At 47.8% G+C, this 22140-nt stretch overlaps 1 protein-coding gene across 7 annotated transcripts in view; it reads right to left on the bottom strand.

The window, feature by feature from the left end:
• The window catches only part of C7H12orf4 (chromosome 7 C12orf4 homolog), a 96551-nt gene that overhangs the window by 30487 nt on the left and 43924 nt on the right, over positions 1 to 22140 (bottom strand). For all 7 annotated transcript variants that reach the window (XM_033952027.1, XM_033952031.1, XM_033952029.1 and 4 more), the window contains 3 exons: positions 18017 to 18091; positions 16288 to 16490; positions 2355 to 2412 (listed from right to left, as the gene is read on the bottom strand). In XM_033952027.1, coding sequence (XP_033807918.1) covers positions 2355 to 2412; positions 16288 to 16490; positions 18017 to 18091 — 336 coding nt within the window. The remainder of the gene's footprint in view (positions 1 to 2354; positions 2413 to 16287; positions 16491 to 18016; positions 18092 to 22140) is intronic.

Here is a 22140-nt window from a genome sequence, read left to right as displayed (position 1 = left end):
TAGACAGAGGTAGAGATAGGATTAGGATAGAGGTAGAGATAGGATCATGAAAGGGCATACAGAGAAGAAAAATGGGAATTAAAGGGATATAGGATACGGGGATTGAGGGATATAGACAGAGGTAGAGATAGGATTAGGATAGAGGTAGAGATAGGATCATGAAAGGGCATACAGAGAAGAAAAATGGGAATTAAAGGGATATAGGATACGGGGATTGAGGGATATAGACAGAGGTAGAGATAGGATCATGAAAGGGCATACAGAGAAGAAAAATGGGAATTAAAGGGATATAGGATACGGGGATTGAGGGATATAGACAGAGGTAGAGATAGGATTAGGACAGAGGTAGAGATAGGATCATGAAAGGGCATACAGAGAAGAAAAATGGGAATTAAAGGGATATAGGATACGGGGATTGAGGGATATAGACAGAGGTAGAGATAGGATCATGAAAGGGCATACAGAGAAGAAAAATGGGAATTAAAGGGATATAGGATACGGGGATTGAGGGATATAGACAGAGGTAGAGATAGGATTAGGATAGAGGTAGAGATAGGATCATGAAAGGGCATACAGAGAAGAAAAATGGGAATTAAAGGGATATAGGATACGGGGATTGAGGGATATAGACAGAGGTAGAGATAGGATTAGGATAGAGGTAGAGATAGGATCATGAAAGGGCATACAGAGAAGAAAAATAGGAATTAAAGGGATATAGGATACGGGGATTGAGGGATATAGACAGAGGTAGAGATAGGATTAGGATAGAGGTAGAGATAGGATCATGAAAGGGCATACAGAGAAGAAAAATGGGAATTAAAGGGATATAGGATACGGGGATTGAGGGATATAGACAGAGGTAGAGATAGGATTAGGATAGAGGTAGAGATAGGATCATGAAAGGGCATACAGAGAAGAAAAATGGGAATTAAAGGGATATAGGATACGGGGATTGAGGGATATAGACAGAGGTAGAGATAGGATTAGGATAGAGGTAGAGATAGGATCATGAAAGGGCATACAGAGAAGAAAAATGGGAATTAAAGGGATATAGGATACGGGGATTGAGGGATATAGACAGAGGTAGAGATAGGATTAGGATAGAGGTAGAGATATGATCATGAAAGGGCATACAGAGAAGAAAAATGGGAATTAAAGGGATATAGGATACGGGGATTGAGGGATATAGACAGAGGTAGAGATAGGATTAGGATAGAGGTAGAGATAGGATCATGAAAGGGCATACAGAGAAGAAAAATGGGAATTAAAGGGATATAGGATACGGGGATTGAGGGATATAGACAGAGGTAGAGATAGGATCATAGTAACATAGTCTGCCCAACCTGATTCAATTTAAATTTTTTTATTTTCTTCTTATCTATTTCTGGGCAAGAATCCAAAGCTTTAATTTTCTTCTTATCTATTTCTGGGCAAAAATCCAAAGCTATACCCGATACTGTGCTTGGGTTCCAACTGCCGAAATCTCTGTTAAGACTTACTCCAGCCCATCTACATCCTCCCAGCCATTGAAGCCCTCCCCTGCCCATCCTCCACCAAACGGCCATATACAGACACAGACCGTGCAAGTCTGCCCAGTACTGGCCTTAGATCATGAAAGGGTTTAGATAGAAGAAAAATGGGGATTAAAGGGTTATAGACAAAAGATCACTTACAGGTCATGGACCTGATGGGCTGCCGCGGGAGCGGACTGCTGGACGCGATGGACCCCTGGTCTGACCCGGCAGAGGCAACTTCTTATGTTCTTATGTTAAAAGAATAAGCAAAATGATTCGCTCAAACAGGTGATTGACTATTAGGGAAATTTCTGAGGATCTGAACATCTCTTATGGTTCCCAAATTTGAACATGAGGCAAGTGAGTACGATCTGCGAAATAGGCAAATGGTTTTATCCTCCATCATGACAACGCTCTGTGTCGCACATCGCTTCTGGTGTGGCAATTTTTGTCAAATAAAAACATTAGGGTGTGTCCTTATTCACTAGATCTGGCTCTGGGTGACTTCTGGCTCTTCCCCAAAGCCAAAGTGACCATGAAAGGTAAACATTTTGAATCGAGGCAGCCACGATAGCGCGATTAAAGACACTCATGAAAGCGGACTTCCAGAACTGCTTCAGAAAGTGGCAAGAACGATGGGATGTGTGTTTGACGTGAGGGGGGAGTAATTTGAGGGAGATTAATAGCAATGTGTCTTTTACTGTAATAATTTTTTTTTAAATTTTAAACATTCACTGTATTTTTTTAATCATAGGTCATATAAAATGCTACAATCACTTTTCAACAACCACCTGAGGCCTGGATTAGTCCAGGAGACCCCTGCCTTAGATGAACACTTACCTTTCACACACTTGAATACAAGCTCAGCTCTCTTTAAGCACCAGGGAATGGTCATTTCCTACAAAGGAAAGAAAAGGAAAAGCTGGTCTGGAATCTGCTTGCCACACACACAGGCTGAACACTGGCACCACTTACTCACATATTTCTGTTCAGCAGTAACTGTGTCCTTTTAATAAAACATTACTAGTAATAGGCATGAGAGGTGACAAATCTTCTCTCATCCACCCAGATGCAAGTTGAAAGTTTATTCTGTACCTGTGCACCTAATTTCTAAAGGAAAACTGCCTTTCTCTGTGAAAAGTAGCTACAAGGTCCTTACCTGCTAATTTTCTTTCTTTTAGTCCCTCCAGACCGGCACAGAAACGGATGGGTTTACGCTCCTCTGCCAACAGGTGGAGATGGAGGCAATAATTTTTGGCTACAGTACAAGTGGGCTGTGCAGTCCCTATTACAATCGGTCTTTATGAATAGCCAAGCAGAAATCAACTAAGCTGAACCAGAACACACAACTCCACACTCACATGGAGAAGACAAGGAATAGTCCAAAATCAGACCAGGGAACACTGTTGGATACTGATTAGAACAAGAACCTTTCAGAACAGTTCGCCAGCTAAACCAGCTGAACCAAATGCCACTGTTCTTTAAACTCCCCGAACAACCAATAACTGCAGAAAAACCCATATTGTTCTTGAAAACCCCCGAACAAAAGGAAAGGGTGGGGGTCTGTGCCTGTCTGGAGGGACTAAAAGAAAGAAAATTAGCAGGTAAGAACCTAATTTCTCTTTCTTTATCGTCCCTTCAAACTGGCACAGAACAGATGGGACATACCAAAGCACTACCCATCATAGGTGGGACCCCTAAAGGGCCGACACAAGAACACGCTCACCGTACACCGCATCCCAGGGCGACAAGAGGGCATCCGCTAAAGCTCAGAGGGGGAAGATTTCATGGGGACACCAGGAAATACTTCTTCACCGAAAAGGTAATTGATCGATGGAATGGTCTTTCATGTCAGGTAGTCGAGGCCAGTAACACGCTCGACTTCAAGGGACGATGAGACAGACAGGTGGGGTCGCTCAGTAGCCTTACTGGGTCAGACCAATGGTTCATCAAGTCCAGTAGCCCATTCTCACAGTGGCCAATCCAGGTCAAAACCCAAAGAGTAGCAATATTCCATGCTACCGATCCAGGGCAAGCAGTGGCTTCCCCCATGTCTGTCTCAATAACAGACTATGTGTTGATATTTGACTTTTTTTCCTCATAACCATTCCAAATAAAACAGTATCATAGGAAAGTGCAACATGGTTTTCCAATAGAGAATTTACTTGAGTCCAAATTGAATTCCAAAACAACAACAAACTTTTATTAATTATGATAGGGGTTGCCATTCAACATATTACCAATAACTGGAAAAATTACAATAATCTTAATTACACATTCTGGTGGAATTCGTTATGTCATATTTTTAAGATGGAAAGAGCAATAGCGTTGCAAAAAGGGAATTATAATAACTTCGCAAAGATTTGGGGGCCAATGGAAAAGTATTGTAATGAATAGGCATCATTTATTCTTCCTTTTTTAAATTTATTATATGCACACTCAGGGGGGAGGAAGGATTTGGGGAGGAAATTTTTATAAATATGTTCAGAATAATAGTATAATGTATTTTATATAGAATATTTGATGAAGGGTGGGTGGGTAGGGTTTTATCATTATGGTCTATTAGATCTTATGTGTTAGTTTTTATAGTGCTATTTTGGATTCAATTTATGATATATTTTTGTGCGCTTCTTAAAAAAAAAACAGACTATGGACTTTTTCTCCAGGAACTTGTCCAAACCTTTCTTAAAACCAGCTACGCTATCCGCTCTTACCACAACCTCTGGCAACGAGTTCCAGAGTTTAACTATTCTCCGAGTGAAAAAAAATTTCCTCCTATTGGTTTTAAAAGTATTTCCCTGTAACTTCATCGAGTGTCCCCTAGTCTTTGTAATTTTTGACAGAGTGAAAAATCGATCCACTTGTACCCCTTCTACTCCACTCAGGATTTTGTAGACTTCAATCATATCTCCCCTTAGCCGTCTCTTTTCCAAGCTGAAGAGCCCTAATCCTTTTAGTATTTCCTCATACGAGAGGAGTTCCATCCCCTTTGCCATCTTGGTCGCTCTTCTTTGAACCTTTTCTAGCAGTACTATATCTTTCTTGAGATAAGGAGACCAGAATTGAATGCAATACTCCAAATGAGGTTGCACCATGGAGCAGTACAGGGGCATTATAACAGTCTTGTTAACCATCCCTTTTTTAAATAATTCCTAGCACCCTGTTTGCTTTCTTGGCTGCTGCCGCACATTGGGCAGAAGGTTTCATCGTATTGTCTACGATGACACCCAGATCCTTTTCTTGGGTGCTAATCCGGTAACTACGATTCAGGTTATTCTTCCCAATGTGCATCACTTTGCATTTGTCCATATTAAATTTCATCTGCCATTTGAACACCCAGTCTTCCAATTTCCTAAGGTCCGCCTGCAATTTTTCACAATCTGCATGCTTTTTAACAACTTCGAACAGTTTACTGCCATCTGCAAATTTAATCACCTCACTTGTCTTTCCAATTTCCAGATCATTTATAAATAAGTTAAATAGCACTGGTCCCAATACAGACCCCTGTGGCACTCCACTGTTTACTCTCCTCCATTGAGAAAAGTGACTTTGCCACCTATCCCATGACACTTCAATTTTTTCAGGAGCCTCTAGATCAACTATATCAACCGGCTCACCTTTATCCACATGTTTATTCACACCTTCAAAGAAGTCAAGCAAATTTGTGAGACAAGATCTCCCTTGGCTGAACCCATGCTGATTCTGTCTCATTAAATCATGTTTGTCTAAGTGAGCCACAATTTTATTTTTTATAATAATTTCTACCATTTTGCCCAGCACTGAAGTGAGGTTGTAATTTCCCAGATCTCCCCTGGAGCCCTTTTTAAAAATCGGTGTAACATTGGCCACCCTCCAATCTTCAGGTACTGCAATGATTTTAGCAACAGGTTACAGATCACTAACAGCAGGTCAGCAATTTCATGTTTGAGTGTTTAGTACCTTGGGATGTATACCATCTGGTCCTAGCGATTTTTCACTTTTTAACTTGTCGATTTGGCTTAGTACATCTTCCAGATTCATCGAATGGGAGGCTGACTGGATCCCCCGAAACAGAGGGTCCACCACACGAGGAGGGTACTTAGCTTCTTCCTCAAAATGCAAAACTGAAGACACCTGAAGAATAAGTTCCTGCAGCTTTCCTGGTGAAAAATGCACCTGACCAAAGCATCCTCACCAACCAGTGTCTCAGACACCCAACCGTCTACCTTATCCGTCCCCCTGAATCTTGAGGGTCTACCAAAAGGTCCAAGTCCTCATCATGCAAAACCGTTCAGCAAGGAAAAAATCCTCGTTCTCAGAAACCCATGGACATTTGGATGGAGACAGGGGGGACTGAACAGGGGTAGACGCTGAGGGGGCTGAACAGGGGCAGAAGTCAAAGAAAAAGACCCCCCTGAAGAAACAGAGACCCCTGGGGAAGAAGCAGGACCCCCAGCCGCCTACACGTAAGCCTTGCACATGGCTAAAACAAAATCGGGGCAAACTCCACCCCCCCCCCAGCAACAAAAAAAAAGTACTCATTGCAGGTGCAGAAGAAACACCTAAGACCTGTTCCTGTTTCTCTTTCTCTAAAACAGGAGGAAGGTCATCTGAGGCCATAGGTAAAATGGCAGAGCTTCCTGCCAAAACCGAGGAAAAGCCTGCCAAAAAAAAATCTCCCCTGAGGCCTTTAGCGGCAAAGAGGCCTCAATGGGCCCAGACGCTAAAGCAGAAATGCAGGCAGTAGCAGCTGTAGTGGTAAGGGAATCCCCAGCACTATCGGCGGTAAGGGAAACCTGAGTTCCCTGAGAGCTGGCAGCTGGGGAAATCCCTTTGTGGGTGGTAGGGGAAGCACGGACTTCCCCACTGCCTACCGTTGAGCAGTGCATATCCGTAGGGGAATCCTGCTCCCTGGCACCCGAAGTCGTCGAGGATTCCCCCTCGTATCAGCCGGTGCACTTTGTGCACACACCGGCTGCATCAACTGCTCATTGGGCACACAAGGAGAAATTAGGTTCTTACCTGCTAATTTTCTTTCTGTTAACCTGTAGACTGGTATAGTCCATTTGTAAGGACTCTACTAGTCTACCAGGCGCTACAGAATGAGCACTTTTTCAGTCTCTGCTGGGGAGGATAAAGTAAGTGCCGGTTAGAATAAAAACCAATTAAGCTCAATTAAATACTTTCTTTCAAACCGGCACTGACTCAGCATGTTGTTGTTGTTGTTTTGTAACTAACAAAGGAGCAGACCCCACAGGCTCTCAAAGCTGTAGTCTTTGCCTGAACTGTGTCAAGGCGTACAACTTAGGCACCTCTAATTAAAATTTGGGGAGGTGGGGGAAAATGTGAGAGTGATTCGGCTGCCCGAGTGTGGCACCCCTGAGGTCAGACGGACCCCCGAAAGGTCCCCCAAACTTTGTCTGGCAACCACAGCAGGGACAATACGGAAACCCATCAAATCCTACAGGTCCTAACTAATCAAAGGAAAGACTGAAGTACTGCGTTCAGCACTGGTCGCCATACATGAAGAAGGACACAGTACTACTCGAAAGGGTCCAGCGAAGAGCGACTAAAATGGTTAAGGGCTGGAGGAGTTGCCGTACAGTGAGAGATTAGAGAAACTGGGCCTCTTCTCCCTTGAAAAGAGGAGACTGAGAGGGGACATGATCGAAACGTTCAAGATAATGAAGGGAATAGATTTAGTAGATAAAGACAGGTTGTTCACCCTCTCCAAGATAGAGAGATCAAGAGGGCATTCTCTAAAGTTAAAAGGGGATAGATTCCGTACAAACGTTAAGAAGTTCTTCTTCACCCAGAGAGTGGTAGAAAGCTGGAACGCTCTTCCGGAGTCTGTTATAGGGGAAACACGCTTCAGGGATTCAAGACAAAGTTAGACAAGTTCCTGCTGAACCGGAACGTACGCAGGAAGGGCTGGTCTCAGTTAGGGCACTAGTCTTTGATCTAAGGGCCGCTGCGGGAGCGAACTGCTGGGCACGATGGACCACTGATCTGACCCAGCAGCGGAAATTTTTACGTTCTTAATGCACAAGCTTACCACGCCACCGCCTGGAGACTGAAAATAGACTGATTGCACAGCCCACTTGTACTACTGCCAAAAGTCAATGTGTTCTCAGTCTCCACCTGCTGGCAGAGGAGCGTAAATCCATCTGTTCTGTGCTGGTCTGGAGGGACGATAAAGAAGCAGGCATTTATTGCTTGGATACTCAGCTCCCTTTGGTTCTGTTGAAAATGTGATATGAGACTGCAGTGGCTTTTTTGCACACCCTCATTTCTCCTCACAAAGTACACATGTTCTGCCTCCATTTACTCTGCCCTGGCACTGGAAAATGTTGGATAACAGGCCGTATATTTTTCTCGGAAGCTATGCAAGGCCATCGTTCTAATTTGTCTGCCTACTCTGTGCTCTTGTTTCTTCCAGTGCTGTTGGAGTTCCACAGTAGCTTCTTGCCCTCAGATATAAGACAATATCTAAAAAGAAACATGTTACTGCTTCAGCTACAGTGAAAGCAAATCAGCCACTTTAACAGTGACCTGTGACAGAGGCCTTATCCCCTAATGTACAGCTTGTATGACAGGAGTCAGTGCACACATTGGAGTAGAGGAGATATTTTTATTAGAATTTAATATACCACTTAAACAGAACCAAGAGGTTTACAGAAGTCGGGGATGGAAATCCTCTCATATGAGGAAAGACTAAAAAGGTTGGAAAGGATACAAGACCCTACTGTTCAGCCTCCAGAGGGATTGTACAAGAATGACCATTTAACCCTACCCTCTGTTTTCTATCCGATAACCAATTCCTAATCCACAACTGAACTTTACCACCTATCCCATGATCTTTAATTTTCGCAGGAGCTTCTCGTGAGGAATTTTATCAAAAGCTTTCTGAAAATCTAGATACACTCTATCAACCGGCTCACCTTCATCCACATGTTTATTCACACCTTCAAAGAAGTCAAGCAAATTGGTGAGGCAAGATCTCCCTCGGCTGAACCCATGCTGACTCCATCTCATTAAATCAAGTATGTCTACGTTTCCACAATTTTAATTTTTATAATTGTTTCTACCATTTTGCCTGGCACTGAAGTGAGGCTTCTAGAGTATGTATACAGCTGATAGGGATAATGTGACATCTTTACTCTTCCCTTCCCTTAAAAATACCTGGCTTACTTTTGCCTTTGTTGCAACCTCCCTAGCGGGACACCCTAATTTCTTTCAAAAGAGGAAGGGCTGTGGCTCACTGGTTGAGCTGCTGCCTCTGCACCCAGAGGTTGTGAGATCAAATCCCGGTGCTGCTTCTTGTGACTCTGGGCAAGCCACTTAATCCTCCAGCGCCCACCACTTTGAATGTCAGCTTTGACATGTCAAAGCAATAAAAAGGTGGTATACAGGTCCTCATTCATTTTCAATAGTATGCTTGTGAGTATGGAGAACTCTCTCTTTAAGCCATATCAGAATCAATTCACTTGTACTTCTGAAGTTAGAGAAAACACATGCCCTCAGCAAAAGGGTATAGGAGTGTCTTCAGAAGAACAGAGAATCCCCAAATGTGTAGCTGCCACATAAAATCTAAACAATTTTGCAGCTGGCTGACTGGTTAGCCAACTAAAAAAAACATAAAAAGCTTGTATGTAGGTGGCAAACAACCTCAAAAACATTATTTCCAGAAGTCATCAAGTTCAGATGACTTTCCAGAAATTTAAGCCTCTTTGCACCATGTCTCTTCAAAAGTTTAATGTCCCGAATTAGGACAACCAGCTGCAGTAAATTACTCCCATTTTCAACTGTCCAAATGTCATTCATCCCAGCAAATTAAGGCCATGGATGCTTTTCCAGTCACAGTTTGAACCCAACAGACAGGTCAGAGAGTTTATTTTCTGAGTGCATTTTGCTGGGGGAATGAGTGCAAGGGCGAGAGGAGGTCTATCCATTTGATCCTGGCTGTACCAACTGGAAGATGACACATCACAACAAAACTCCAGCAAAACAAACTTAGAGACTAGAGATGAAGGGTTGCAAATGGCTCGTCAACGTTCTGACTTAGAGCAGGTTGATGAGGATTTCAGAAATGGGGAAAGATTTCCGAGTTCAGCAATGGTAGTATCCACACCGGATATCTCTACCTGACCAGAGTCTCAGCCTGCCTGTCTGACATAGCCACCTGGATGTCTCACAGCCATCAAACTCATCTCCTTGCCCCTGCCATCTCCCCACTTCCTTCTTTCTCTGAGGACAACACTTTCATCCTCCCTGTCTTGTCTGCTCGCAATCTCGGGGTCATTTGACTCCTCTCTCTCCTTCTCCTCGCAGATATAATATACCATTAAAACCTACCGCTTCTTCCTCTAAAATATTACCAAAATCCAACCCCTTCCCTCTGACTACGTGCTCATCACCTCACACTTAGGAGCCTACTGAGGATCTGTAAAAAAGTAAAATAATTTTTGCATGAATCTACACTGGGTTGTTTTGAACTGTGATCGATAACTTATGTCAAGATAGCACAGTTACTTACCGTAACAGGTGTTATCCAGGGACAGCAGGCAGATATTCTTAACGTATGGGTGACGTCACCGACGGAGCCCCGGTACGGACCTTTTTAACTAGAAAGTTCTAGTTGGCCGCACCGCGCATGCGCGGGTGCCTTCCCGCCCGACGGAGGAGTGCGTGGTCTCCAGTTAAGATAAGCCAGCTAAGAAGCCAACCCGGGGAGGTGGGTGGGTCGTAAGAATATCTGCCTGCTGTCCCTGGATAACACCTGTTACGGTAAGTAACTGTGCTTTATCCCAGGACAAGCAGGCAGCATATTCTTAACGTATGGGTGACCTCCAAGCTAACAGAGAGGGAGGGGGGATGGTTGGCCATTAGGAAAATAAATTTTTTAACACAGATTGGCCGAAGTGTCCATCCCGTCTGGAGAAGGTATCCAGACAGTAGTGAGTAGTGAACGTGTGAACTGAAGACCAAGTGGCCGCCTTGCAGATTTCCTCAATAGGCGTGGAACGGAGGAAAGCCACAGAAGCAGCCATAGCTCTGACCCTGTGGGCCGTGACAGCTCCTTCCAGTGACAGGCCGGCCCGAGCATAACAGAACGCAATACAGGCAGCAAGCCAATTGGACAGCGTTCGTTTAGAGACAGGACGACCCAGACGGTTGGGATCGAAGGTCAGAAAAAGTTGAGGAGAGGATCGGTGAGCCCTGGTACGGTCAAGGTAGTATGCAAGGGCACGTTTACAATCCAGTGTGTGTAACGCCTGTTCTCCAGGATGAGAATGGGGTTTCGGGAAGAAGACAGGCAATACAATAGATTGGTTGAGGTGAAAAGCCGAAACCACCTTGGGAAGGAATTTAGGATGGGTACGCAGAACCACCTTGTCATGGTGAAAAACAGTGAACGGTGGATCGGCGACCAGTGCATGCAGCTCACTGACCCTCCTGGCAGAGGTGATGGCAATGAGGAAAAGCACCTTCCATGTGAGAAGTTTGAGCGAAGTAGTAGCAAGAGGCTCAAAAGGAGGTTTCATGAGGGCTGACAAAACCACATTTAGGTCCCAGACGACAGGAGGAGGCTGTAGAGGTGGTTTGATGTTGAAGAGGCCTCTCATGAAGCGGGAAACCAGAGGGTGAGCCGTGAGAGGTTTTCCGAGGATAGGCTCATGAAACGCAGTGATGGCACTGAGGTGGACTCTGATTGAGGTAGACTTGAGACCAGCATCGGACAGAGAGAGCAGATAGTCCAGAATGGCCTCTACCGCCAATGAGGTGGGATTGTGATGATGCAGGAGACACCAAGAGGAAAACCGGGTCCACTTCTGATGGTAACATTGGAGCGTGGAGGGTTTCCTGGAGGCATCCAGAATGCGACGAACAGGCTGAGACAGGGTATCTGGAGAGGTCAGCCCGAGAGAAACCAAGCAGTCAGGTGGAGGGAAGACAGATTGGGGTGCAGTAGAGACTGATGCTGCTGTGTAAGCAGAGTAGGAAACACAGGAAGAGGAATGGGCTCCCTGGAGCTGAGCTGGAGCAGGAGGGAGAACCAGTGCTGTCGGGGCCACCGGGGGGCGATGAGAATCATGGTGGCCCTGTTCTTGCGGAGCTTGAACAAGGTCCGCGACATCAGAGGGAGTGGAGGAAAGGCATAGAGGAACCGATCCGTCCAGTCGAGTAGGAATGCATCTGGGGTCAGACGATGCGGAGAGAAGAGTCTGGAACAGAACTGGGGCAGCTGATGGTTGTGAGGAGCTGCAAATAGGTCCACTTGCGGGGTGCCCCAGCGAGCAAAGATGGAGTGGAGAGTAGGAGGGTCCAGGGTCCACTCGTGAGGTTGCAGGATGCGGCTGAGCTGGTCGGCCAGGGAGTTCTGTTCGCCCTGGATATAGACAGCCCTGAGGGACAGATTGTGGGCTATGGCCCAGGTCCAGATTCGGAGGGCCTCCTGACAAAGGGGACGAGATCCGGTGCCGCCTTGCTTGTTGATGTAGTACATGGCGACTTGGTTGTCCGTGCACAGGAGAAGAACCTGAGGGTAGAGGAGATGCTGGAAAGCCTTGAGAGCATAAAACATGGCTCTGAGCTCCAGGAAGTTGATGTGATGTTGACGCTCCTGAGGGGTCCAAAGTCCCTGGGTGCGGAGATCGCCCAAGTGGGCCCCCCATGCATAGGGGGAAGCATCCGTGGTTATGACCATGGAATGAGGAGGCGGATGGAAGAGAAGTCCCCTGGAGAGATTTGAGGAGTTCAACCACCATTGAAGAGATTGCTGAAGAGACGATGTCACAGAGATGGGATGAGAAAGAAGATTCGTGGTCTGTGACCATTGGTTGGCAAGGGTCCATTGAGGTATCCTGAGGTGGAGTCGTGCCAGAGGAGTCACATGGACTGTTGAGGCCATGTGGCCTAGAAGGACCATCATCTGGCGAGCAGGGATGGATGGATGAAGGAGCACCTGCCGGCAAAGGTGAAGTAGCGTCCGGTGCCGGTCGGCAGGAAGGAACGCCCTCATCTGATTGGTATCGAGAACTGCTCCGATGAACTGCAGGCGCTGCGTAGGAAGCAGATGTGACTTGGGATAATTGATCTCGAACCCCAAGAGATGGAGGAAAGAGATGGTTTGATGAGTGGCTTGCAGCACAAGCGGAGATGTAGGTGCTTTCACCAACCAATCGTCCAAGTATGGGAACACTTGTAGGTTGTGGGACCTGAGAAAAGCCGCTACCACAATCAGGCACTTGGTGAACACCCTGGGTGATGATGCGAGACCAAAGGGCAGCACCTTGTACTGATAGTGGTGATTTTGTATCTGGAATCGGAGGTAGCGACGCGAAGCCTGATGGATTGGGATGTGAGTGTAGGCCTCCTTGAGGTCCAGGGAACATAGCCAGTCGTGTTGAGATAGAAGAGGATAAAGCGTGGCCAGGGAGAGCATTCTGAACCTTTCTTTGACCAAACACTTGTTGAGGTTCCGGAGGTCTAAGATGGGACGAAGATCTCCCGTTTTCTTGGGTACCAGGAAGTAGCGGGAGTAAAATCCCTGACCCCTTTGGTCTGGAGGGACTTCTTCGATGGCATTGAGGAGGAGGAGGGACTGGACCTCCCTGAGGAGGAGTGGAGTTTGGGAGGAGTGAGAAGCAGACTCTACGGGAGGATGATCTATGGGAAGAGTCTGGAACCTTAGTGAGTATCCGTGGCGGATGATGTTGAGAACCCACAGGTCTGATGTGATGGCCTCCCAGCGTTGGAGAAAGATGGTGAGGCGGCCTCCGATAGGTTGAGGAAGAGGCATCGAAGGGTGGAGACTGGCTATGCCCTGGAGAAAGGAGTCAAAAGGGCTGAGGAGGTTTAGTCTGAGGGAGAGGCTTGGTCGCCTGGTGAGACTGAGAGCGAGCCTGAGTGTGCTGTTGTTGGCGAGGACGGCGAGATTGCTGCTGAGGAGGATTCAGCGGCCTGGCAGAGAATCGACGTTGATAAGAGGACTGAGGCCTGTATGGTCGTGCCGGTGGAGTTTTCTTTTTGGGTTTAATGAGGGTGTCCCATCTGGTCTCATGAGCCGAAAGTTTTTGTGTTGTGGTATCAAGAGACTCCCCAAAAAGTTCGTCACCAAGACAGGGCGCGTTGGCGAGACGGTCCTGGTGGTTTACATCAAGGTCAGACACCCTCAGCCAGGCTAGGCGTCGCATGGCCACAGCCAGTGCAGAGGCTCGTGAAGTAAGCTCGAAGGAGTCGTAAATCGAGCGCACCATAAACTTTCTGAGCTGAAGGAGGTTGGAAATCTGCTGTTGGAAGAGTGGGACCTTACGCTCAGGTATATATTTTTCTAGAGCAGAAAGTTGATGGACCAGGTGTTTCATATAAAATGAAAAATGAAAAGTGTAATTGTTGGCTCTGTTAGCCAGCATGGCATTCTGGTACAGGCGCTTTCCAAATTTGTCCATTGTCTTTCCCTCTCTGCCAGGAGGGGTGGAGGCATAAACGCTGGAGCCTTGAGATTTTTTGAGAGTGGACTCTACAAGGAGGCTCTCATGGGGCAATTGGGGTTTGTCAAATCCCGGAATAGGGATGACCCGGTATAAGCTGTCCAGTTTTTTAGGGGCACCTGGAACAGTCAATGGAGTCTCCAAATTTTTATAAAATGTTTCCCGGAGGATATCATGTACAGGAAGTTTAAGAAACTCCTTGGGAGGTTGGTCGAAGTCCAAAGCTTCTAAAAAGGCCTGGGACTTCTTAGAGTCGGACTCAAGGGGGATGGAGAGAGCCGCTGACATCTCCCGAAGGAACTTCGTGAAGGAGGATTGCTCGGGCTTAGAAGTGGTTTCAGCCATGGAGGGTTCCTCATCTGTAGAAGAGGCATCCTCCTCGGTACCGAGTGGGGATTGTTCCCATAGGTCTGGGTCCCTGATAGCCGGTTCAGTATGGCGGGTTTTAGAAAGGGACTTGCCAGATCGCATGGATACGGTGCCGGGGGATGAAGACCGGCGTCGATCTCTGTCCCTGGAGGAATGGTGCCGATCCCGATCCCGAGACGACCGGCGTCGATCTGGGGCCTGGGAAGGGTCCTCTGCCGAGCAAGTCTGAAGTGCAGGCTGAGCAGATAAGACCGGCATGGATGTGTTCAACGGTACCGAGGGGGTGGATACCGGTGGAGCGGTGCGAAGCTCGGGCTGGACCGGTACCGGAAGGAGCGGTGCCAGTAAGGTTGGAAGGAGCTGTTGGAGTTGCTTCTGTAGCTGCTCCTGAAGCTTGTCCTGGAGGATGGCCGAGATTCGGTCCTCCAATGGGGGCACCGGTACCGCTTTAGATTTCTTCGGTACCATAGGTGCTGCTCGACGCTCCGGCGATGAGGAGGCCGATGACGAGGCACTCACCGTGATCGGAGCGGAGCGTTTACGGGAGCGGCGGGACGTCGGAAGAACCGGGGTCACCGCTGTAGCTGGAGGTCGCTCAAGGGAAGTGGAAGGCTTCTTAGCCGGCTTACCTGGCGCTATCGACCCCGAAGGAGGATCAGGCGGTGTCGATGTGGTCGGTGCCGATTTAGGCGGTGCCGTCGACGTCGGGGCCTGATCCATGGTAGAACCGGTACCGAAAAGAATATTTTGCTGTATTTGCCGGTTCTTAAGAGTGCGTTTCTTAAGAGTAGCACAGCGGGTGCAGGTGTCAGCCCGATGCTCTGGACCCAAACACTGAAGGCACCAGTTGTGTGGGTCAGTTAAAGAGATCGGGCGTGCACACCGCTGGCACTTCTTGAAGCCCGGTTGAGGGGGCATGAAGGGAAACACGGCCTCCGCGAAATCAAACCCGGAGGCTTGGATGATTACAACAGGCCCCGCCGGGGCCGGCTGCAAAAATAAGGAAAAAGACACGAAAATAATTTTTTTTTTTTTTTTTTTAGAAGAATGAAGTCGAAAGACAAAAATAGAACCAAAATTGGATCAAAAATCGCGAGCGGGAAGGCAAATTGAGAGTTTTCAACAGCCGTTGAAAAGCACATGCGTCTTCTTCGCTCCGCGGAAACGAAGAAACTGGAGACCACGCACTCCTCCGTCGGGCGGGAAGGCACCCGCGCATGCGCGGTGCGGCCAACTAGAACTTTCTAGTTAAAAAGGTCCGTACCGGGGCTCCGTCGGTGACGTCACCCATACGTTAAGAATATGCTGCCTGCTTGTCCTGGGATAAATACAGTGCTACGTGAGCCTTTCAGTGCTATAGAAGTGATAGTAAGGTAAAATTAACCCTTTTAATAATTTGAATAATAATTTTAAGTTATGTGCATTCTTCTTCCCTTTTCTGCTTTATGTAGCTGGGTTAGTCACACAAGGCAGTGCACTGTGACCTGGTACTAGTCAGGGGGTGCAGAGAGCACTGAGGACAGTGGGTGATGATGCCAACGAACAAAGGCATTATCTTGAAAAGCCGAAACAGGGATCCTTGTTGGAACTCTTTTAACATTTGTTCATTTCAATAAAGACTCATATTGGTTGATTTAGGCCCTCTTTTACAAAGATGCACTATGCGTTTTAGTGTGCGTTAACCGCTAACGTGTCCGTAGGATAACATGCACGCATTAGCGCGCACTAAAAAGCATAGCGCACCTTTGTAAAAGAGAGGGGTTAGACATCCACCTTGTCTTCCTTTTGTTATTACACCTTTATCCTAAGCCAAGGGATGCTTCTTTTTGGGCCTGAATGTTTTTATCACCATCTTCCTGTTAGGAGTAAGATTACCTGATGCACCACAGGTCAGTCATCGTAGCCCTGGAAAGGATCCCTATCACACTCACCTCAGACATAGCATGCACCAGCAACAGAGGAAGAGTGATGGTTGTAATGTCATGGGTGCAGCAAACTTTGAGGATATTTCGAAGGCCCATGATGGCTGGATCCCGTGCAGTCATGTTGCCAGATCGAACATTGTCGTCCACACAGAGATGGAAAACAACATGAATTTCAGAGAGGTTGGAATGACGGGTGATGTAAAACTCCCCTGCAATGGAAGGGTATCGGAGAATTGGGACTAAATGACACGAAGACAACACCTTGTCAGCAGCGAAGCCAATAAGAGGGAGAGCAACACAGGAGAAACATTAGTTTGCATCTTTTTTATTAGGAGGGAAATTTCATAAAATAATCTTACCCCGTAAGATATGCACAAAAAACCCCCGATATGTGGGTTTAACTGACTACAGCTGATATTAGTTTCCAAATTTTTTGTCTGGATCTAAAATATTTGTAAATATACCTTATTGCCAGTACTTTAGATCAGGACAAGATTTTATATATTATATATATATACACACACAGCACACTGTATATCTATATAAAATAATAAGTTTACCATTTTTTTTTTTTGAAGATGGAGTCAGATTTGGTATATTTTTACCAACCCCAACTCCAAAGCCCTAGTGGTGATAAGAGAGTATGTACTCTTATGCAATGGCCCATCAAGCCCAGTAGCCCGTTCTCACGGTGGCCAATCCAGGTCACTAGCATGTGGCCCAAATCCCAAGGAATAGCAAGATTCCGGAATCCCAAAGAGTAATAAGATTCTAGAATCCCAAGGAGTAGCAACATTCCATGCTAGCAATCCAGGGCAAACAGTGGCTTCCCCCATGTCTTTCTCAATAACAGACTATGGACTTTTCCTCCAGGAATTTGTCCAAACCTTTCTTAAAACCAGCTATGCTATCCGCTCTTACCACATACTCTGGCATGTTTAGGCATGTTTGAAGACCATTTGGATGGAGTCACAAAATATGAACACAGGTTACAGAATTGCTCCTACATGCATACTTCAATCGTTTATAGAGGCGTAAGCGAGGGTGGGAGGCACCCCCTGCCCTGCCTTTCCTTTCCCCTGTACTTCTAGTTCTTCAACAGTGCAAGCAGTATCTGTAACTTGCTGCCTGCGCTGGCCTTGGCTCTCCCTCTGCTGTCATTTCCTGGCCCTGCGACCAGGAAGTGACATCAAAGACATCGCTGAAGCTGGCACAAACAGCAGGTTGGAGCTGCTGTTCGCGCCGGTGAAGGACTAGAGGTATGGGGTGGGAGGGGAGTGAACATGCTTGCGTGGTGGTGGTGGGGGGGGGGGCAGAGAAGAGGGGAGGCTTAGTTTAGGGCAGGGGTGTCAAAGTCCCTCCTCGAGGGCCGCAATCCAGTCGGATTTTCAGGATTTCCCCAATGAATATGCATGAGATCTATTTGCATGCACTGCTTTCATTGTATGCTAATAGATCTCATGCATATTCATTGAGGAAATCCTGAAAATACGACTGGATTGCGGCCCTCGAGGAGGGACTTTGACACCCCTGGTTTAGGGTATTTTTAACCCCCCCCCTCCCTTTACTAGGCTGTGGTAGAGGTTTCTACCATGGCCTGGGGCCCGGAATTCTATGAGCATCGAAGCAGTGTCGGGAGTATTTAGTGCTCTGGGCTGCAGCAGAAATCTCTACCGTGGCTTAGTAAAAGGGTGGGGGGAGGGGTAAAAGAGATAAAATACATACACACACTCACCAGGTAACATATTTGATTGGTTTAGATCACTGTTCTTAGATTTTTCTTCTTCTTCTTCGTTCCTGCTCACCGATTCTGGAACACAAGTTACAGGTTCTTACCACCAGTCATGCCTCTTAGGCATTTCTAAGAAGAGTTTGTAGGGGTGGGGAAGGGAGGCCTAACAAATATATACTAATTACATGCAGAAATTGTTATAATACCAACTTATATGCACATATGTAAATCCTGAAAAATTTGTCTTTCACAATTCTGTAAATACACGCATCTTTCACATAACATGTAATTTACAGGTAAGTGTTAGAGAGGCTGATCGAATTTCGGTTTTGAAATCAGCCTATAATGCCATTGTATTTTTGGTTGAAAAATTCTCTACTCCTACCCTTCTCTCAAGTTACTCAGCCACCCAAAGACTAACCCCTCCCAGACCTACCTTTAAATGCATGGGTGATCTAGTAGCTTCTTCTGGGCAAGAGTGATCCCCAGTCACTCTTGCTTCTGCTGGTTCCTCAGCCCAAACGGCTGCTGGGATTCTCAAGGCAGACTTGCAAGCCTGCCATGGGAGGTCCTAGCAGCCACTTTGAGATTGGAACCAGCACAAGCAGGTCCTTGGTATCACTATCGATTCCTCTCTCTCCCTCAATGACCACCTCAACTCCTTGGCAAAATCATGCTTTTTCAGCCTTCACATGCTGAGGAAAGCTAGATCCTACTTCAGCCAACAACACTTTTCCATCCTTGTCCAATCCATCATCCTCTCCAAACTAGATTACTGCAACGCCATCTACTTAAATCTATCAAAAAAAAGTATTCTAAGACTCCAGCTAATCCAGAATACTGCAGCCAAACTGATCTTCTCAAAACGCAAGTCTGACCATGCCTCCCCACTCCTTGCCAAACTTCACTGGCTCCCAATAATCTCCAGAATCCATTTCAAATGTTCCTGCCTGGCTTTCAAGATCATTCACGGAATCCTGCCTCCTCTTATCCCACTGTCTTTCAACTCCTCCAGTCCCGACTCCTCCAGAACTGCCCAAAGGCTTAAACTAGCCTTCCCCTCTCCATGCGGCATCCACTATTCAGGCAAACTGGGAAAATCCCTTCTCTTCAAAATCACAGGTCTTTGGAACGACCTCACCACCCCGCTGCGGAACCTGAGCTCCCTTCAGTTATTCTGCAAACAACTGAAAACCTGGCTTTTCAGCAAATTGTAGCTCTATCCTTCCCCCCTTTCTCTCCCCCCTTCTACACATAAGTTCATGTAATCCTTTTTTCTTCTTCTCTACCCACTATTTTAAGTTCTTGTAAACCGTGTCGAGCTCCATTCTCATGGAGATGATGCGGTATATAAACTTAAGGTCAGTGGCGTACCTAGGGGGGGGGGGGGGGGGGGGGGGCCGCCCCGGGTACCAGCCCTAAGGGGGTGTTCCCGGCCTTGCCGTTCAGTCCCCCGCCACCCCCGAAGGACCGCTCGCCCCACTGACCTTCCTGCACCACCTGTGAAGCAGCCCGCAGCAGGATCGCGAAGTCAGCGTCAGCATCCCTGCGCTGCTTCCTGCGCCGCGATCCCGCCCCACCTCTGACGTCAGAGGAGGGGCGGGACCGTGGCGCAGGAAGCAGCGCAGGGATCGCTGACGCTGACTTCGCGATCCTGCTGCGGCTGTTCATAGGTGGTGCGGGGAGGCCAGGGGGGCGAGCGGTCCTGCGGGGTGGGTCGGGGCATCAGGCCTTCAGGGTGGGGCGGGCGGGCAGGCAAGCAGGCTTTCAAGGGGGAGGGGGGTGACAGGCAGGCAGGCAGGCCTTCAAGGGGGGACAGGCCTTCGGGGGGGGGGGTGCAGACCTTCAAGGGGTGCAGGCCTTCAAGGGGGGCAGGCAGGCCTTCAGGGGGGTGCAGGCCTTCGGGGGGGGGTGTAGGCCTTTGGGGGGGTGCAGACCTTCAAGGGGGTGCAGGCCTTCAAGGGGGGGAACAGGCCTTCAAGGGGGGAAAGGCAGGCAGGCCTTCAAGGGGGGGACAGGCCTACAAGGGGGGGGGGGACAGGCCTACAAGGGGGGGGGACAGGCCTTCAAGGGGGGGGGCAGGCCTTCAAGGGGGGTGCAGGCCTTCAAGGGGGAGACAGGCCTTCAAGGGGGGGAAAGGCAGGCAGGCAGGCCTTAAAGGGGGGACAGGCCTACAAGGGGGGGACAGGCCTACAAGGGGGTGGGACAGGCCTTCAAGGGGGGGCCAGGCCTTCGGGGGGGTGCAGACCTTCAAGGGAGTGCAGGCCTTCGGGGGGGGGGTGCAGTCCTTCAAGGGGGTGCAGGCCTTCAAGGGGGGGAAAGGCAGGCAGGCAGGCCATCAAGGGGGGGACAGGCCTACAAGGGGGGGGAGAAGCTACAAGGGGGTGGTACAAGCCTTCAAGTGGGGGACAGGCCTTCGGGGGGGGGGTGCAGCCCTTCAAGGGAGTGCAGGCCTTCGAGGGGGGTGGTGCAGGCCTTCAAGGGGGTGCAGGCCTTCAAGGGGGGACAGGCCTTCAAGGGGGGAAAGGCAGGCAGGCAGGCCTTCAAGGGGGGACAGGCCTACAAGGGGGGGGAGAAGCTACAAGGGAGTGGGACAGGCCTTCAAGTGGGGGACAGGCCTTCGGGGGGGTGCAGGCCTTCGGGGGGTGCAGACCTTCAAGGGGGGGACAGGCAGGCAGGCCTTCAAGGGGGGGACAGGCCTACAAGGGGAAGGGACAGGCCTTCAAGGGGGGTGCAGGCCTTCAAGGTGGGACAGGCAGACCTTTAAGGGGGGACAGGCCTTTGGGGGGGACCATGATTTAGAAGTACACGGAGGGAAGGGGGTGTTCAAAGAGACATGCATATGCCAAACTTTGGGGGGGGAAGAAATAATGGGTCTGAAAATAGAGGAGAGGGAGAGAGATGATGGACCATGGGATTTAGGGAGGGAAGGAACAGAAAGGGAGAGAAATTGGACACAAGGGATGGTGTGGAGGAGGGATAGAGATACTGGATAGGAGGGTAATTAGGAAAAGAAACGGAGAGATGGTGGACTCTGGGATGGTGGGGAAGGAGGGAGAGATGCCGAATGAAAGGGTATTTAAGAAAAGGTGGATCTGTGGAGGGAGATGAAAAAAAGGAAAGATACCAGACTTCCTGGGAAGGGAAGGGAAATGGAAAGGGAGGACAGAGTTGGCAGATGGATGGTTAGCATGCAGAAAGAAGGAGACCCTGGCAAGCAAGTTATCAGAAGAAAACCAGAGCCTTGGACCAACAAGATTTGAAATATAACCAGACAACAAAAGGTAGAAAAATTAATTTTATTTTCTGTTTTGTGATTATAACATGTCAGATTTGAAATGTGTATCCTGCCAGAGCTGTTGTTGGACTGCAAACGTGAGCTAGGATTTAACAGAAAGAGGAAAAGTCCTTTTTGTTTCTTTATTTTATTTACACCACAGCGCCAGTGTGGTTAGGAGAAGCCAAAGGGGGTGAAAAAGCTATAAAACCCACCAGGAGTTTTGAAAAAAATCACCCAACTGGGCAGGAAAATCGAATTGAAAAACCAATTCAATAGGGCTGAATCGAATCAAAATTTTTTTTTCCTGTATCTGGCAGCATTAGTTTGCGCTACTGTCTTAGACTTTAGGACCTGGGATTGGGGAGAGATGGCATCCTCAGTACTTTATAATGCAAGTGAAACGAGGATTTGGTCAGACTTTTGAAGGGTCTGCAGAAAAAAAATATTGTATAGGCCGGGGACATGAGACAGCAGGAAATGGGAACTTTTCTTCCTTCTATTTTTGTGAATGGAAAGGCTGAGGATGTCGGAGAGGTCAGTTAAAATATGTGCTTTATAAGAAAATATAATAATGTGTTTTATAAAGTTTATAGCATAGCTGGCCTACCCAGTGAGGTGTTCCTAGTGGTGATGGTGGCAGCGTGTCAATGTGTTGAGAGGAAGAGGTGGTCTGGGAAATTCTGCTGAGCAAACTCCGGGCCCATTTCCACCCCCCAGTTAGTCCACTCCACTCAACTGATTCACACACTGAGTGGGTCTTTGGGTGTTGTTTTGGGATCTCTTCCAGTGGTTTATCTCCTTCTGGTCCAAGGAAGGAAACTTTGTTATCCTTAGCATTGACCTACAG

This window comes from Geotrypetes seraphini, chromosome 7, assembly GCF_902459505.1.
Source record: "Geotrypetes seraphini chromosome 7, aGeoSer1.1, whole genome shotgun sequence".
Classification (NCBI taxonomy): domain Eukaryota; kingdom Metazoa; phylum Chordata; class Amphibia; order Gymnophiona; family Dermophiidae; genus Geotrypetes; species Geotrypetes seraphini.
The sequence above is the reverse complement of the archived record's forward strand: the minus strand, read 5'-3'. Positions and strand labels throughout refer to the sequence as shown.